At 40.2% G+C, this 19,828-nt stretch overlaps 1 protein-coding gene across 8 annotated transcripts in view; it reads right to left on the minus strand.

The window, feature by feature from the left end:
- Window positions 1-19,828, minus strand: part of CDK19 (cyclin dependent kinase 19) — a 183,507-nt gene that overhangs the window by 142,306 nt on the left and 21,373 nt on the right. For 3 of the 8 annotated variants that reach the window (XM_061623620.1, XM_061623614.1, XM_061623613.1), the window contains exon 1: window positions 9,696-10,388. The exons of 1 other annotated variant lie outside the window; for it this stretch is intronic. In XM_061623620.1, coding sequence (XP_061479604.1) covers window positions 9,696-9,823 — 128 coding nt within the window. In that variant the 5' untranslated portion in view covers window positions 9,824-10,388. Of the gene's footprint in view, window positions 1-5,785; window positions 5,797-9,416; window positions 9,496-9,663; window positions 10,389-19,828 lie in introns of those variants that run through there. 4 more of the 8 variants (XM_061623615.1, XM_061623619.1, XM_061623622.1 and 1 more) reach the window with 3 other exon arrangements.

The raw sequence follows: 19,828 nt of genomic DNA on the forward strand, positions 1-19,828 counted from the left end.
TTCATTATAATGTACACTGTTTTATTTTAAAACCATATTTTTTCTATCACAGTAAGAACTGTTCTTAAGTTTTCCTAAAGGTATTAGATGAGCTTGCACATCCATCATAAAACATCCATCTTGGAACAGATTCAGATTTGAAACAAGTTTTTTTAAGGTCAGCTGTTCATGTATTTCACCTAATGTGAAAAGAGAGATGAGCCACTGCTTTTGTTTCAGTTCATGAACACCAACAAACAAGGTCAACAAAGGATACATTCTTGGGAAACAAAGTTTCAGTTTAAAAAGTTACAGTGTGGAACTCTATGCAAACTTTTTATAAGACTACAGTACTGAATCCTGACTTCTGAGTAAATATGCACTGCTTTAGTTGCCACCATCCACCTTAGTCCAACCTTCTTTCCCAAAATAACCGATTTGTGTGGTTGACAATAATCAAACACATAAAAACATTCTTCCTAAGCCCTCTACCATCAATTACAATAGATTAGATCCCATCTGAACCGTGAGTGCCTCTATTCCACAAAGTTTTTCAATGTTTCCATTGGTTTCAACAGTTTATTTAAAAAAAAAAACAGATGGAGACAGGGGGTCTCTCCTGCAGCAATGATGTGGATAATATTTCTAAAATGTACTAAAAGTGTGAAACACTGGAAGCCATGTTCCTTTCATCCACAAAAAATAAAATGCTTAAAGCAACTTAGTTTCTCAGAAGGGTATTTGAAACAGATAAGGCAAACAGGCCTGACTGAAGCCTATCACACTGGATAATAAAAGCAGCCTGTCTGAGGTTTTATTAGGTGCTAGAAGATTCTTAGGGCAAGTACACACTTATAGATCCAGTCAATTTTCCTTCCCTCTCTCCATACAATCCCTCTTCACGTATGAGTTCACATGAGGAAACCTCTGCATGAGCCAGGTTGCACATGGAGACAGTCATTTCTGCAACTGCAATAGAACTTCCTGAAATTATCACAGAAATAGTTTATTTATTATTTATTATGAATTATATCCCACCCTTCCTCCCAGCAGGAGCCCAGGGCGGCAAACAGAAGCGCTAAGAACATTTTAAAACATAATAAAAATAGACCTTAAAATACATTAAAATAAGTTAAAAACATTTTTTTAAAGCTTTAAAAACATCTTTTAAAAAAGGGTTAAAAGCGTTATTTAAAAAAAACATATTACTAAGCAATTCTAACACAGATGCAGACTGTTGTGGGCTTCTCTAAACTTACAGTCAGATTTGTACTGAGATTTCTCCACATAATCCTGTATATGGCTTGGAGAAAAACGAACAGCTGCTAGTCATGTGAACTAGTTCATAGTGATGATGTATCCTCATGACTGCCAGAGCAAAAAAAAGGCCACTAGCTATGTCTGTACTTCCAGGAATAGCCAAAGAAACAACAGTGCTAGGAGGTATTGCTTTTTGTGGAAGAAAGGTAAGGCCAAGAGCAGGGCAGAACACATAACGGACACAAAGTTTGAAGAGAGACTGGGCAGATAGAGATGGACTCTAGATGAGAGGTAGTGTGGTTACTAGAAGGCTGAACAGATTACCAGGCATTAATCAAAATATTTCTGACATGAGATAGCCCTTAAATTCAAGCCACTAGACATTTTTTAATTTTCATAGCTGATGGACTTGTCTTACTAGTCTCAATCTTTCTAGTAGAATGACTAACAATTACTAATTCATGTTTAAATGGCTTGCAGATGCAACTCTCCTCAATGGCCACTCTGAGCTCTTGATTCACTGAACAGGAAAGGTCAAGTTTAGTTAGCTGTCTCAGCAGCCTAGAAAGACAAGATCACTTCAAACATAGAATTCAAACATGCAAGTTAGCATTATAATAGAAAGGTTATTTAATCAATACAACCAACAGCCTTTGAATCACCAAACAACACAGACAGCCCAGTACTCTGACCAGGCACTTCATACATTCATCAACTCCCAAGATTGTGTTTATTTAAAATAAGCATTCCTAAAGTTAAATGCTTGCTTTAGTCTTTTCCCTTTCTAAAGCCAGATTTATATAAGATGTGGGCCTCATGAAAAGTTTTTGTCTGGGGAAGCTTTCGATGCACTTCATCACAAATAAATTCACTTACGAAAAATGCATGCTCACCCATTCACATGTAACATTAGCACATCTATAATGCACCCATCATATCACTGATTGTTGGTAATATTATATGTGAATGGACCAGCACACCCTGGAAGTGTCTTTACAATGTAACTCAACAACCATGGAAAGCTGACATGAGTAAGAGCTTTGAATGTGATCAATTTCATATATAAATCAGACCTAATATTAGCTACTACAGAAACTGACCAGATCAAAAAGATGCACCGCTTGCTATGCCACCAGTCACTGGGGAGGGGGGAGCTATTACCACATCTATAATCTTTGTTTAACTACCCCAAGAAAGCTAACTGTTCTAGAAGCATTTTTTCATAACTGACAATAGTGGGATGTAAAATTATCTGTGCACGCTATTTATTGAATCTTTAAAATATAAAGGGGACAAGCAATAGATACAAAATTATCAAAAAAATGCATTAAGTACTAAATGCATTCAACCTTCTGAGAATCAGGCAGACGGAATCTCTTCTTCCAGTCTGTATGAGGTTTATCTGCAGAAAGATTAAGAATCTATAAGAATAGTTAAGAGTGGATGTTAGCTATAGCAGTGCCTTGGTACCATGGTGACTGGCAAACTATAAATATGCATTACTGCTGGGTTTCTATGGAGTTTTAGCTGGCAACACTGCTAGAGGACTGCTTCCACCAATAACATTCCCACACTAAAACTTTGCCACAGATTTTTCTATTCAAAGACCAGATTTTTTTCCAGGAGTCATTCCTGCAATTTAGCATTTGTTGATGTCTCATTTTGAAATTATTCATCTAGGATACCTCAGAACAACATTATAATATGAGTGCAATTTGCTCAGATACAATTAGTGCCGCAAAATTATGCCATTTAATCCAGCATGATTTAGGCAAAGTTTATTTTAACTGAATATTCAACTAAGCTTTGTAGATACAATGCAGCCATCTATATAGATATTTTAGGCTGCAATACACATTTATCCAGGACTAAGTTCCACTGAACTCAGTGGGCCTTGCTTCCAAGTAGACATTATAGGATTCACCTGCTGACTTTAAAAAAAAAGTTTTATTGTCCCAAGAAAACAGATGTTCTAACATTACATGTTATTAGGTGTTTTACTATCTTAATAAATTTATCAAATGTCCTTGTAATAAAATTACCACTCCAGACATTTCTTCTTAATTGATATAAGACTCAATCCATTTGAAGGCTGCAATCTTCTACACACTTACCTGGGAATAAGCCCCTTGAATTCAGAATTTATTTCTCAGTGGATATGTATATAGGATTGCACTGTAATAGTAGCATTCCACAACCATTTGTTTTTTCCTCTGTTTTAAGGGGAAAGTAAGCACATCTGTAGTCTTTCATCCCTCCCTGAATATCTGCCTGGGTTTAAAGCTGTTCTAGAAATGTACTCCAGAAAATAAGTTTAAACACTGCACAGGTAAGTCATAAGAGTTTAACAGTGCACTCCTACACATGTCTACTCCAAAGTAAGCCTCGGTGTTTTCAAAATAATTCCACCTTTGCCCTGGTAAGAATGTATAATCAACTGAAAGACCTGCCAGAAGTTTGTAGGATCTTCCTTGTGGGGTTAAATATTATCTCTTGCCTGCTCACACTGAGCAATCCAAGAAGATGATTTACATATGAATACCAACATACAAAATCCTTTTTGCTGGAAGAATGCATTTTCTAAGGCATATTCCATTGCAAGCTCTGTGGTGATCTGAAATGTCTCTTGATGACTGTCCCTATGTGGTATGGATGAACAGCAAGGGTGTAAAAGGTGTTTTCACTAGGGTACCCAGGTGAAAAAAAGAACAGGTCTCCTGCACCTTTAATAGTTGTGAAGAAGAAAGGATTTCAATTTCCTTTTCTATACAGTTATTAAAGGTACAGAAACTCTGTCCTCTTTTTCATCTGACCACCTAGTTTCAGTAGTGATTGGGGACTTCTCTTACCTTGATTCCAGTTCCTTTTTTTCTGAAACCTTGTGCAAAAAAAAAAAGGTTTTTGTCCAAATCAAGCTCAGGAAAAAAAGGAATGGGGAGAAATGTGCTCCTCTTAGCGGCACATTCCAAGCAAAAGTCCTGAGAAAGGAAAAAAGCAACCAGCAGCAAGGAGGGATCACTAGAGAGAAGGGAAAGACTGTTTGCAGGCCTTGTCCTTAACTAGAAATGAATTCTAACCCTTCTTGTTTTTGCTTGGAAAAGCAGGGGGACTGAAGACAGAGCTGAGTAGCAATAGGGGTGGAGGCAAGCTCTATTACTAGCTGGATACAAATTCAAAGAGATCTCAATAACTTCTGAGCCAAATTCACCCCATCATTAGTCTTTAGTGGTCACTACTACATTTTGGAATTGCCTTCCCAAAAGTACAACACCATTTCAGAGTCCCTTCAATGAACCAAAATTATTTGATGTCAACATAGCAGACTGGAATTGAGCAGCAACATGCTTGTTTTAATAATACTTTTATATGTTGTTTCTTTACTCGCCTGGAGTTTTCAGTGGGAAAATGTTTTAAAAGTCTATAAGTAAATAAGATAAAACTTGAAATTGTGGTACACAAACTAAGTGAAAAGGAAGCTACTGTGCTAGCCAGCTCTGCTATACCTATTCCATAACTGCATCAAAGGATGTACAACTCTTACACGCTAAACAGCCCAAACCACCAACTTGTCCTTGTATTTATAAATGCAACTGGTAAAATATAATACAGGCAATATAAGTGTTTTAAGAGATAATAAATGTTACAGCATTTTATACAAGGGCAATTTCAAAAAAGAAAATGGTTTAATCAGATCTATTTTATTCATTATTCTTTCACAAATGGTGTCCTTTATGGTAGCAATAACCAATTTCATTATAAGATGCCACATATGAAGCTCTATGGATTTCAACCTACTACAGCTCAATATTTCAAATTTGTTAAAATATTATTTCAATATGGATGTTTTGTACTGTACTATAATGCCTGAAAAATAACTACAAAATTTAACTTCCAAATAAGTTCACTACCTTTTACATTACAATTATTTATCATGGAGCATAGGCAAGCAGATGCTTCAGAAAAAACAATGCCATTACAGAATTGGGGTGATAAACTTTTGGAGAAATTGCAGGTACAAAGTTAATAAGCCTTCAGAACTGGTTTGGTGTATTAAATAAGAGCAGGAATTTTCAAGGAATTTTCTCTAGCGCTGCCCCGAAAGATTTCCCTGAAATGAACAATTCAAATGTGACAAAATCAGAACCAGAGCAGGTTTCTGATCACCCTTGATTAAAACTTTCAACCTCTCCACCCTCACCAATTGACTCCCATTCTCCCCTCCCACAATCTCCCTTCTCTTATCTCCTTGCCTGCCACCATGGTGTTCTTTCTTCACCCATAAAAAACACTGCAGCACTTTCCTGGTCATTTAAAACTGGAACAGATATCCAGCATGATGCTAAAAACACATCCCTTGACCAAGTTTGAGAGATGAGTACCAGGCTCACAAAACTACATAGAGGTGACCATACAACCCCCCTGTTGCAACAGCTTCACTGGTTGCCGATTTGCTTCCGGACTCAATTCAAGGTGCTGGTGTTGGCCTTTAAAGCCCTTCACGGCCTGGGCCCTGTCTATCTGTCCGATCGGTTGTCTTCTTATGAACCCCCCCCCGTTCTCTCAGGTCCTCTGATAATTCATTCCTTAGGATACCATCATCCACACAAGTTCATCTTTCAGGAACCAGAGACAGGGCGTTCTCTGTTATCGCCCCTAGACTCTGGAATTCCTTGCCAATAGAGGTCCGGTCGGCCTCCTTGCTTCCGGCATTCCGTCGCCAGGTCAAGACGTTCCTTTTCCGTCTCGCATTTAACCTGGACTGAGGAATAGGAAATCTCTTGACCATGAGAGACTATGGAGTAATGATGTTGTTTATTTTACTGTATATAGTTTTACTATTTTAACCTTATCTTATAAGTCTGTATTTATGGTTGTATGTCTTGTTTTTATAAGGTATTTTTTGTCTATGTTCTTTTATTATAGAGTTGTTCGCCGCTCTGAGCTTTCCAGGAAGATAGAGCGGCATAGAAATGTTTTAAATAAATAAATAAATAAAATACAGTAAGGCAGTGCTGTGGAGCCACCCTTCCAACACTGCTATTGCTACTGCTTACCTGGACAGGGCAGGGCAACAGCATGGTTGGGGCTGTGTGGGCACATTGGCAGGAGTACTGGATTAGCTCTCCTAGTATGCCTGCACAGCCCTGACTTCCCCTCCCCCAACCTGGGCAGCACCATTCCATTAACTGAGAGCAATGACAGTGCTGGGAAGGCAGCTTTGTGGCACTGCCCCATCATGCTGCCCGTTCCTGGCTTACACTGAAGAACTGAAAGATACAGGTGCACTAATACAGCTAGGACAGTCTCAAACCTATTTCAACTTTTGTTCTTTATTTACGCCAACCAGACACAGGAAGACACTGTTAATTTCAGCAACAATCACAACTATTGCAACATAAATTCTCTTATGAAATATGTTGTGCACTAACCACCTAGAATCTGTTTATCTTCAGTAGCCAATATGAGTTTTTCTCATGTTAATCATTGGAAAACAAAGTGTAAGATCAAATAACCCAACAAAGAAAGTTTTCTTAGTAGTTGAGTAACTTTTCACCCTACTTTTCAAAGTAAAATAAACAAAAACACTTGCTTTAATAGCTCATTCTTACACAATTTCAGGCTGCAATCCTAACCCCACTTACCTGGGAGTAAGTCCCATTTAATTCAATAGGACATACTTCTGAGTAGACATGGTTGGGGTTGCACTGTAAATCCCATTTAATTCCATGGCACATTCTGAGTCAATATGTACAGAATTGCATTATTAGCCAGTTTATTTATTTATTTAGGGTTATCATTTTATTGTTTGTGAGAAAAGGAAAGTACAATCCACAATTTGTGATCACACCTGCTCTCTTGATAACAAAGAGATGGTGGGCGGATATGTAATCATATATTGCTTGAAGTTTTTACATGTGTGGACCTGAGCAGCACCTGGTGGAAAACAATTAGGAGCCCCATGCATGTTGCTTCTGAGCATTCAAAAGGAATAAACAACCATAACTTAATTACATAATATTTGCTGAAACTTTTTTGTGATTTTCTTTTATTTCAATGGGCCTAATATTTTGGTGCCTCTGAAATCTGCCCATGTTCCATACCAAACTATAAAGATGTCTGTGACACCAGTGGATTCTTCCTCTCTATTAGAAAAGCTGTTAATCCTAAAGTTGTGTATCCTTTTCTCCCCTCCTTTTTTTCTACTGCATAGTAAATAGCTTTTATCTGACTACTGTTTTGTTGCAAGACTCTGTGATTAACTTTGTCAGTAACATGACTGAAAATGCAAATACAGTTCACTGTCTTACTGATCCACACCATACTTTTAAAGCACATCCAACACACATTTAAAACACAAGACTTCTCCTAAAGAATACTAGGAGCTGTGGTCTTCCCCCCACAAAGCTACAAATTCCCAGTTCCCATTATTCTTTGGGGGAAGCCATTGCTTTAAATGTGCATTGGATGTTCTTTAAGGTATGGTGTGGACATCTGTCACTCTAAAAGCAACCTACCTGGCTGAAAAGCCATTATTTCCTTTTACAATAGCTGTGTTGATCCATCAATGTATTATACAGGTATGTATCTACTTACTGTAATTTCTGCTATAGTTTCCATTGGTTAGCCTGAAATTTATGCTAAATATCTGCACAAGAGAGCTACTGAGTATTGTGAATTAAGGATTCCTGCACTCAGTGAGACAATCCGTCCAATCCCATATATCTTTACTCAGAAGCAAACCCCACTGTGTTTCGAGTTTATTCCGAGTAAAGGTGCATAGCAGGCTTACTTGCCAGAAATTGTTTAGGTTTGTATGTTAAGATTTCCAAGAAATTTTTGTTGAGGAGAGGCATGCATTTTCTAAGGGATATGTTTTACAATTTCAGAATTGTACAAACTGATAGAAGAACCATACTTGTAACTATGACTCTCAAGTATGATGCAACACTTGAGAATGTGAGGGTGTTTTTACTGTGAACTCCTTATTGTATTTATTTGTTTATATTATCTTTATTTGCTTTCTTTTACTTTATTCCTTTATATGTATTTGTATAAATTTTCAATTATATTACAAAATTACAATAACATTTTAAAAAAAGATTTCAAGCAATTCTACATAATCAAAATAGCTGAATTGTCAGCTGAACATCATGAAAAACTTCCTAACTGTTAGAGCAGTACAACAATGGAACCAATTATCTAGGGAGCTCTCCAGCACTGGAGGAGTTCAAGAGGCAGCTAGATAGCCATATGTCAGGTATGCTTTAACTTGGATTCATGTGCTGAGCAGGGGGTTGGACTTGATGGTCGTATAGGCCCCTTCCAACTCCACTATTCTATGATTCTATGAATTTGCCAAAGAAATATAGTCACAAAAGGGCTAGATTTCTTTTCCAAGATGGATATAAACACAAAACCACTTAATACTGTCTGTGTTATCTAGTGTTTCTGGCCATAAAAATATAGATTATATATAAATTTAATCATGGAATATACTTTGTCAGCAAAAAGACAGAGCATACACACAACCAATCCCAGATATATATATATATACAGAATAATGATATGGAATAGCGTTTTCAGTCCAGAATGGTTGTGAAAACTAGTCAAATAATCTACAATGAATCAGACTGCTCTATCCAAGAATACATCTACACAACAACAGAGTACAGCTTATTATTATCCAAACAGTCTGCATCACACCAGACATACTTGTACGACAAGTAGTAAAAATAAATTCTCTTATGAAATGTGCACTAACCACCTAGAATCTGTTTATCTTCAGTAGCCAATATGAGTTTTTCTCATGTTAATCATTGGAAAACAAAGTGTAAGATCAAATAACCCAACAAAGAAAGTTTTCTTAGTAGTTGAGTAACTTTTCACCCTGACTACGCTCCTAGCTCAATCTCCAAGCATCCTCAACACCTCTGAAGGAGAAGTAGGGAAATTTTGCTCCTCATTCAAGAAGAGGACAAGCAAATGCTTTTATGGCTTTCAACAGTTATGACTTGGGAGAATGGTTTTATTTTATCCTTCAGGCAGAGAAAACCTTGTTTGGCTCCACTCTAAAAAACAAATCAGGGGAGAGTGCTGGACTAACCCACAGAGACACTTTCCCCCTCCAAAATCCCATTTACATCCACACTGCTCTGCCTAGCACACCCCTGACCCACCTTCACACCACAGCTGCACGAGGATCGGCGAGAGGGATTCGTCAGCGCGGGACAAAGTTTGTTCCCGCCCTCCGCCGCCTCTAGCGGGCGGGACTGAGGCTGGAAAAATAAAACCCGCCGTCGCTGTGACAGCAATCACGGAAGGTAGCAGAGCTTGAAAGTTCAGCCGACCTCGCCTCAGCTGCTCCTCCTCACAATCTCAGCTTTGTTTTTTGTTTTGGCTCCCTCGGGCCCGCTTTCCCTCTACCCCCTTCTCGAAGAAGCTCGGTTCCCTCTTACCCGTCCTTGCGCCGGGCTTTGTAGACATGCCCATAGGTGCCTCTCCCGACTTTGCACCCCTCGTACTCGAACAGATCTTCCACCCGTTCGCGCTCGGCCGCCAGCTTGGATTTGAACTCGTAGTCCATGTCTCTCACCCATAGAAGGGGCGAGTGAAGGAAGGGGAAGGCAAGGACAGGATGAGGCGGCGGAACCAGCGGCCGCACAAGCGTCAGGGGCACGAAGCTACCACACTGGGCACCATTTCCTTGTTTTGGATTTGGAGGGGGGAGTCCACTCCGCTGCCACCCGCTTCAACTAGGCTTCCAATAGTTAGGGCCGCAAGGGATTCTGGGTTTGGTAGTATTGGAGAAAGAGCAAGCTCTTAAAAAGTCTGGGGAAGGCTGAGGAAGCAGAGACTACAATTCCCAGCATCGCTTGCAGCCCCGTAGCTTGCATGCTCCTGCGCACTGCAGCCCGTTCCTAGATTATTGCTGAGCGGGTGCTGGGAAGTTGCTGACTCTTCACGTTGCCGGGCAGTAGCGGAAGAGTCAGAGGTTGCTCAGACATGAGATCGGGGAGTCTGATTTTGCTTTGGGTTTTTTTAATCCACCGGAAGAACAATGACTTACATTCACTCTGAGGGGGGGAAAGCGGGATACAGCCGAGGTCAGCTTGACGGGGAGCCTCTCGCTGAGGCTTGTTTATCTCTTGAGCTGTCATTCAGGTTGAAGCCCCGCCCTCCACTCTCTCATTCGTCGCTGTTCGAAAGAGTTCGTTCTGCCTGCCCTCTCTCAGCCCAAACGCGGAATCTGAAACGCTGACCTCTTTGTCAATCAGTTGAAAGGTGGCTCTTTAAGCAGAGCGTTGCGAGAGAAAGACTGCCGCTTCGGTTGCTCGCTCTGTGTCTCTTCCCCCCGGCCCTGTGAGACTACTAAAAGGCTTCGTGTTTCCCGCCCTTCCCCCTTCACTAGCATATTGATAATGGCACTGCTCACGTACCTTCCAACTGATTCCGGCCTTCTTTGACTAGCTTGCTTGACGTTGCGCCGCGCTGATTTCATGTACGCTCAGGCGTTATGAACGAAGTGACAGAAAACGAGGAAAGCTCTTCGGCTCAACAAATTAATAATTTCTAAAAAGGCAGCCGGTGCATGTTGCCAGTCTCAAAAGCTGGAAGACGTTGTTCCACACAGTCAACAGGTACAATATGCCTCGCCTGCCAGGGACTACCAGGCACTCATACTTCCAGCAACGTGAAAGGGGGTGCATATCGAATACAGCAGTTTCATGTTTCTTGAAAGTGAAGTTTAGAAGCTTCGAGCCTCGAAGTAGAGAAATGCTTTGTTACTAACATAAAATTGATTTCGCACCCATTGGTTTACCTCTATCCTTAATATACTAGGAAAAAATAGCTTTCCGGTAGACATCAAATGCCGAGCATTGTTAAATGTGTCATAAGGGTTACTTTATGTGCAAGTCTGCACTTAACTCTGAAAGGTTATGGATGTACAAATTACAATGGCAAGAGAACTGTGTTTTCCCTTTCAGAAAAGAAATAGAAATCATTATTTCCACTTTGTTTATAGGTTTAAAAACTCCATCATGTGACACAGTAATTGCTAGGGATGCAAAGCCCCTAGAGCAGACTTTCTACACATTTTTGGAGTTGGCCAAATCTTAAAACTCAATCCAGAATATAGGAAAGGAAATGACTGGATATCTATTATTTCTGGAGCCATAAATATTACTTTGCATTATTTAAAGAACTCTGTTGAAGATCTTGGAAGTGGTGATAAATCTATTTATACCACTGCAAAAATTTTCGTGGCAAAACACTGGAAAAAGAATATTGCTTCATCAGTTTCAGAATGGTGTAACAGAATATGGACTACTGTAACAATGCCTAAGTTAACATTACAGATGACTGATTATCAGCCAAAAAGTTTTTAAAACTATGGCCTTTATTTGTGGTGTACAGGAGTGATAAATTTCAGGATAACATACAACTTTACAGAACTTTTGCTGTTCTCTAACTGCAATTATGTATAAACTATTTTTTAAATTAAAAAAGTATTGGTGAAATAATTCCCTAGTGTCAAATTGTGCTAAGGGATAATTTTCTACAAAAGAGGTCAGTTATCTTTTACTTGATAAATACCACATGGCTGGGTTAATTAACATTTTATACAGTTACTGGATATTGATATTTGATAACTGGACACAATTTGTCCTTTTCAGCTTCCCCCCTTCTCATTTTTTGAGAAGGAGTGAGTTCACTATAATTATTTATGTATGGTAAATGTTAAGTAAGTAGTCATCTGCAAAAAAGAGGAGGATGCTCTTCACTTTTTGCCTGGAATACTTTATTCGTTTTATTTTCAAAAAAATCTATCCCATCTATTTCTCCAATAAGACTCACATAACAAACAGTAATAAAACCAGAATAAAACAAATGCAATCCCTACACAAAAAATCCAATATACACTCAGCATTAATAATGTAACAGTATCCGACCTGTTTAACAAATTCCATCAGTACATACAATTAACCAAATACATTTTTTAAAAACCAGGTCTTCCCCAACCACCTCAAGCAACAGAGCGATGAAACCTCACTCAGCAAGACATTGTATAGGATAGGTGCCACAAAAGAAAAGGCCCTATCTCTAGTTGACACAAGCCTCTCCTCCCAAAGCTGAGGGATTTGGAGCTGCGCCCCAGGCATGTACAGGGAGTAACATATGGGAAAATGCAGTTTCTAAGTTACCCAGGTTCCAAGCAGTGGCGTCACTAGGGTTGGTGTCACCCGGTGCGGTAACTCATGGTGTCACCCCCATGGACCTCCTCCTGTACCAGACCACACAGAATCCTTAGTAATGTTTTTTGTACTAATGTAACTCGTAAATCATAATTCCCATATATCACTGAATGTAATGGCAATAGTAGTGACAAACAACTAGCAAAATTAAAATTACACCTTTAAATAACAATATTGTTGCGCGCCTCCCCCAATCTCTGAGAGGTGAGATTTCAGGGGGTCCCTGCGCCCATCCAGGGTTTGGTTTCCTTTGGGAAGGTCAGCGGAGACTGCGGTGTCTTTATGAAATATGGTTTATTTATGTACACACATTCCAACCTGAGCTTAGGGTGTTCAAGGCATCAGCAGTCTAATATCCAGCTTTTCCATCTAGGTGCAGGGGCATCCTATCGCTACGATGCAGGGAGCCAGCCTCTCCGCATGCCTGCAGCCCTAGTTCTGTCCCGAACACACACTACCAATTACAAACACACTTCTGCCCGCCCAGGAGTGGGGGGGAGAGACTCTCCTCCAGTAGAGTTTAAAATGACAAAAGGATCTTCCTAGCCCTTTCACCAGTTGCCAGGGCAATTAAACAGGCCCATTAACTACCTGGCCACTCTATTTGATTAACAAAGGAGATTCATCTGGCTAGCAGAGCCAGCCTCCCAGGCATAGGATTCCAAATCAGAGGCTGGAAAGGTGACCCACAGAAATCATCCATTCCAGCTCCCCCCCCCATGCTCATAACACTATCATACGCACAGCCTAAATGTATTTACATTTATACATAGTTTCATGTGGTTAAAGTGAAAATTCGGTAAGAAAACAATAGAATTTGAAGTAAAAACGTTTAAGAACTACATCAAAATTATGTTCATTTTAACATTAAACTTTACTGTTACATGAGATACATTAATGGATTAGGTTTGAATAATCAATAACGGCCCAAATAATGTAGAAGTTGTAGACAAATGCATATGGAAATATACTCATAAATGAAATAATACCAAAAAAATAAACAGGAACAAACACACAAACATTTCAGTGAACATCTCGACTAAATCAGAACTTTCCTTTCCTGGCCTTCAAAGCTGCGAACTTGTGAATCACTTCATCGAAATCAATGCCTTTCGCTAACTCACTTTCAATGGATAATATCGCAAGATCGGAAAGCTGTCCCATGGTAGATCGCAAATAGTTCTTTATAAGTTTCAGCTTTGAAAAGCTCCTCTCACATGAAGCCACAGACACATAAATTGTCAGAAATAATGTTAGGCTTAGTGAAAGGGTTGGGAGAGATTGTATGAAGTCCCATTCAGCTATGAATGTCAAAACGTCTAATATTGCCCAATCTTTGGCTTCTTCCAGATCAATCTCTGCTGCTTTCAGGTGCCTTCTCAGCCTTGGTATTTCTATTAAAAGCTCACTCACGGATACCTCATCATAGAAAGTGGTCAATTTTGGAATGGACACCTTTAACTCTTCTTCAGTGGCAGATATGAGGCTCTTCACTTGAACAGCCTCAAACATGGCTGCTATTTCCTTGATGGCTCTTGATCTGATCTGGAGTTCAGAATGAAAGCGATCAATGCACTCAAGCATCACCCTCTTATTTTCTTCTTGCAGAGTGAGTCCAGCATCACTTGCTTGCTCCCCTGCCATCCTCTTCTTGAACCTGGCTCTTCTCTTTACTGCAATTCCATATTTGTCTGATTTTAAAAGCGCCTGTTCAATTGCATGCTCCACTAGGTGACTGCGCTCCTCGTGCAGAAAAAGTCTTGGCGCCTCTAGCTTTGTCACCACCTTGTCGAGAGTTAAGCCCTTAGTCTGCAGGTACTGCTGTGTAAGATTAACTTCCTGAAGTACATCACACCAGAAGTACAGGTAGCACAGAAAAGTGAAATCACAGACAGCAGGCAAAAGACCTTGTGCTGCACCTCTTGTGTCCAAATTTTCATGTGGATCACAAAGAGCTTCAATCGCCGCCACAAACTTGCCGAACTTTTCTTTAACTGGCTTAACTGCAGCATGATGAGCACTCCAGCGTGTTGTTGATAGCCTTTTCACTGACACTTCAGTATGGTCAGTTAACACATCCCATCGATGGGTGGAAGCAGCAAAGAAAGAAAACATTGTCTCAAGAGTTCCAAAAAAATGTCACACACGATGCATTTTCAGCAAAAGAGTGCTGACCGCACAAGTTAAGCGAATGGTCCACACATCCATTAAAAATAGCTTTCTTGTTCTTTCCCTTAAGAATGGCTTGTACACCTCCATGGATTCCAGTCATAGTGGCAGCATTATCATAACCTTGAGCGCAGCACATCATTAAGTCCAGTCCATCACTTTCCAGATTTTTAAGAATATCAGAACTGAGGTCAGCAGCTTTTTTCCCCTTTAAAGGGAAAAATCCTAGAAATACTTCTTTTACTTCAACTTTCCTATTGTTGATTTTTACATATCTGATCACTTCCTCTGCGACTCCCCACCCGCTTTTAAATTAGAACAAAGCCAGCAGCTCTGATGGAAAACTGGCAAAACAAAAGGGTCATTTAGGAGGAACCACTCCGTAGTCAGAGAAGCCCCAAATAACGTGGCACCTGGAAACAGGTCTTTTCTTGGAGGTTATCAATCAATTCTGAACAACAAAATATTTACTTGAATGGGCTTCCTGAATTCACTTTTCAACACTTTAGGGCTATTCACCGCTTTGGGTTTGTGAATGAGGACAGTGCATTTCCTGCACATTGACTTAGGCATGCTTGCTAAACAAAGTTGGCCCCTAGAGAAGCAATGAAGCCAGGGTGCAACTACTGGATCCCACCCAAACATTTGGGGCATAGGGGGAGGTCACTTGTGCACCTCCAAAACAGAAGACCAATGGAGGCACACATTTGCATAATATTTGCATTTATCTGTACAGATACACATTTAGAAATCATTGCTGTGATTTAAATAGACATACATGGCATCACACCATGGTTTTGAGATTGTTATAACCCACCCTGGGACCTTCGGGTGAAGGGCGGGCAATAAATGCTAATAATAATAGTCCTACTCAGAGAAGACCCTTTAAAATAAATCGACATGACCCTGGTTGATTAACAATGGGTCTACTCTGAGTAGGATTTAGTTGGCAACAACCCACGCAGATTTGCCTTGCTATTTCCTCAACTAGTTTGGACTTGGTGCTTTTAAATAACAGGAACAGATGCCAAAGAGGAGAAATTTCTTGTACCTTTATTTAGGAGTTATATAGAAGAGAAGAAGTGGGTCGGTGTACAGCCTCATGAGAAAAACAGCCCCAAACTGTTTGCACATAACAAGAACAACAAGAACAACAAAGCAATTGAATTGTGGTTTAAGTGTGTGCTCATAGTAAGGTTGATAAGTGGTATCCTAGCCATTTTGATACCCTCCTGAGTTAGGCCCAAACTACATGTTTCAGTAAAAGAAAAAGGGAGCCCAAGAAGCGTGGGAGTTCATGAAGAACGTATTACAAAAAGCGCAATCGCAAACAATTCCAAAGAGGAAGAAAAATGGAAGACATCAGAAAAAGCCAATGTGGCTACACGGAAGACTGGTGGAGGAGGTAAAAATAAAAAAGCATGTATAAATAATGGAAGGAAGGACACATCACCAAGGAAGAGTACCGACGAGCGGCTCGGGCTTGCAGGAGTAGCGTAAGGAAAGCTAAAACCCAGAATAAGCTGAGGCTGGCGAGGGAAGCGAGGAACAACAAAAAGGGGTTTTTCAGATATGTTCGAAGCAAGAGAAAGACCAAGGAAACGGTGGGACTGCTGCTCAATGAGGATGGCAAAATGTTGACAGATAACAAGGAAAAGGCAGAACTGCTCAATTTTGCCTCCGTTTTCTCCCAAAAAGGGAACAGTGTGCAACCTTGCATCCGTAGCAATCTCAGTAAGGGGTCGGGATTGCAGTTCAAGATTGATGAGGAGATAGTCAGGAAATACCTAGTTAACCTAAATGAGTTCAAATCTCCAGGGCCTGATGAACTGCATCCCAGAGTATTGAAGGAACTTGCTGATGTACTCTCGGAACCTCTTGCCATCATCTTTGAGAAATCCTGGAGAACGGGAGAGGTGCCGGAGGATTGGAGACGGGCAAACGTCGTCCCGCTCTTTCAAAAGGGTAAAAAAGAAGATCCGGGGAATTACAGGCCGGTCAGTCTGACTTCAATACCGGGAAAGATATTAGAACAGATAATAAAAGAGTCCATTGGCAACTATCTAGATGACAATGCTGTGATTAGTAGGAGCCAGCATGGGTTTGTCAAGAAAAAATCCTGTCAAACTAATCTCATCTCTTTTTTTGATCGGGTCACTAGCTTAGTAGATGGTGGAAATGCTGTAGATGTCATCTATCTAGATTTCAGCAAAGTGTTTGACAAAGTCCCCCATGACCTTTTGATTAGCAAACTGGTCAAATGCGGACTACATGGAAATACTGTCCGGTGGATTCACAACTGGTTGGAAAACTGTACTCAAAGAGTGGTCGTCAGTGGCTCTGCTTCGGACTGGAAGGAGGTTTCGAGTGGAGTGCCACAGGGTTCTGTCTTGGGGCCGATACTCTTCAACATTTTTATCAATGACTTAGATGACGTGGTGGAGGGAAGCCTTATGAAGTTTGCAGATGATACGAAACTGGGAGGGATAGCTAACACAATGGAAGACAGGAATAAAATCCAAAGGGACCTGGATAGACTAGAAAATTGGGCTGAAATTAATAAAATGAAATTCAATAAAGACAAATGCAAGATTCTGCATTTAGGCCACAAAAACAAAATGCACGGGTACAGGATGGGAAATACCCGGCTTAGCAGTAGTGCGTGTGAGAAGGACCTTGGAATTGTAGTGGATCGCAAGTTGAACATGACCCAGCAGTGTGATGCTGCGGCAAAAAAGGCAAATGCGGTTTTGGGCTGCATAAACAGAGCTATAGTTTCCAGGTTGAGGGAAGTAATAGTCCCACTATATTCTGCATTAGTCAGGCCTCATCTGGAATACTGCGTTCAGTTCTGGGAGCCTCATTTTAAGAAAGATATAGACAAGTTGGAGTGGGTTCAGAAGAGGGCGATGAGGATGATAGCCGGTATGGAGAGCAAGTCTTATGAGGAAAGATTGAAGGAACTGGGCATGTTCAGTCTGGTGAAGAGAAGGCTGAGGGGTGACATGATTGCACTCTTTAAGTACCTGAAGGGCTGTCACATAGAGGAGGGTACAGATTTGTTCTCTGCTGCCCCAGAGGGTAGGACTAGGTCTAATGGTTTTAAGTTGCAGGAGCGTAGATTCAGATTGGACATTAGAAGGAACTTCTTGACAGTAAGGGCAGTTCGGCAATGGAACTGACTGCCTAGAGAGGTGGTGGGATCCCCTTCGCTGGATGTCTTCAAGCAGAGGCTGGACAGCTATCTGCGGGAGATGCTCTAGCTGTGGATTTCCTGCTGTGAGCAGGGGGTTGGACTCGATGGCCTACAAGGCCCCTTCCAACTCTATGATTCTATATATTTACGCCCCCTCTAGGATGCACACCGTAACGTGGTGAGGGGGTTTGAGAGTGTTGAAGAAGGTGAGAGCAATGCCATCAGGAGTCTAGACCAAGAGGATCAAGATGAATCTGTTGTCCTGGCATCTCTTTTATAGAGTTCTTCAGTGTATTGCTTCCATCTTCCTTTTATTTCATCTCGGTCAGTCAGTGTGTTACTTCCCTACTCTTGGTTTAAATTTCCCTTTCATTTCTCTAATCTCTTGGAATAGGGCTCTCGTTCTTCCCTTTTTGTTGTCCTCTATTTATATACGACTATTGTTTAGTGCTCTTTGTCCCTACGTACTAGTTGCTCTATTGTTGCATTTAGGGTTCTGACTGGGTTTCTATCTCCTTTTGATTTTGCTTTCCTTCTCTCTTTAACCATTTTAAGAGTTTCTTCAGTCATCCATTGAGGTTTTTCTCTCTTTTTAACTAGAGGTATTGTCTTTTTGTATTCTTCCCTGATAACGTCTCTGACTTCATGCCATAGTTCTTCTGGTTCTCTGTCAACTAAGTTTAAAGCCTCAAATCTGTTCCTTATTTGATCTTTATATTCTTCTGGGATGTTATTTAAATGGTATTTTGGCATTATGAGTGCTTTGTTCTTCTTTAGCTTTACTCTGATTTTCGATACAACCAGTTCATGATCTGTACCGCAGTCTGCTCCTGGTCTTGTTTTTGCAGAAAGTATGGAAACTCTCCATCTTCTGCTACCAATTATATAATCAATTTGATTCCTACATTGACCATTTGGTGATGTCCACATGCACAGTCATCTTTTTGGTTGCTCAAAAAATGTGTTCGCAAGAAACAAATTATTGGCTTCACAGAATTCAATAAGTCTTTCTCCTGTTTTGTTTCTGTCTCCTAGGCCCCATTTCCCCACAATTCCTAATTCTTCTCTGTTCCCTACTTTTGCATTCCAGTCCCGCATGATTATCAGCACATCTTGTTTTGGTGTGTGATCCATTTCTTCCTGTACTTCTGCGTAAAATCTCTCCAATTCCTCTTCTTCTGCATTTGCCGTTGGAGCATAGATGTGGATGATGGTTATGTTAATAGGTTTCCCATATAATCTCATTGATATCCCTCACTCAGACCTTGCGTTTAGCTCCTAATTGCTTTTGGTACATCACTTCCCACTATTAAAGCAACCCCATTTCTTCTTAATTTCTCATTTCCTGCATAAAATACCAATCAATCAATCAATCGTTTATTTTACAGTCATAGACCCGTGTTGCAAAAACAAGCTACAAATTAAAATATTGTACTATGTTATTGAAAAAAATTAGATTTTACAAGTTGTCAGAAACCAATCTTTTACGTATGGATTGCGCTATATACAAGAGTTTTGCTACTTGTTCAGTTTTATCTTTAAGATTATCTGTTAGAAGAAATTTTGTTGTCCATTCTATATTTCTACCAGGAAATCTGGCAATAAGTGGCTCAATAAATTTTTTCCTTATCTCCAAGTACAATTCACATTCCAAAAGTACATGTCCAATGGTTTCAGGCAAGTTCGCCTTACATATACAGTAACGATTTTCCAGAGGAATACCATAGAAGCAACCCGACAACATTGCAGAGGGCAAACAGTTAAATCTAGCCCAAGAAAACAAGAACCTATAATGCGGGAAACTCAACTCTTCTATATGTGCTGCATGATAAGGAAAACGAAAACTTAAACCAAAATAAAGAGGGGAGCTAGAGGAGTGTGCCTTAGACATTAAGTACTGGCGATCTAGGTCCTTTATCCGCTGGTCAATATTTTGTTTGGCTATCCTGGAGTCCCAGGTAGCCAAAAG

The sequence above is a fragment of the Rhineura floridana genome, chromosome 4, assembly GCF_030035675.1.
Source record: "Rhineura floridana isolate rRhiFlo1 chromosome 4, rRhiFlo1.hap2, whole genome shotgun sequence".
Lineage (NCBI taxonomy): Eukaryota > Metazoa > Chordata > Lepidosauria > Squamata > Rhineuridae > Rhineura > Rhineura floridana.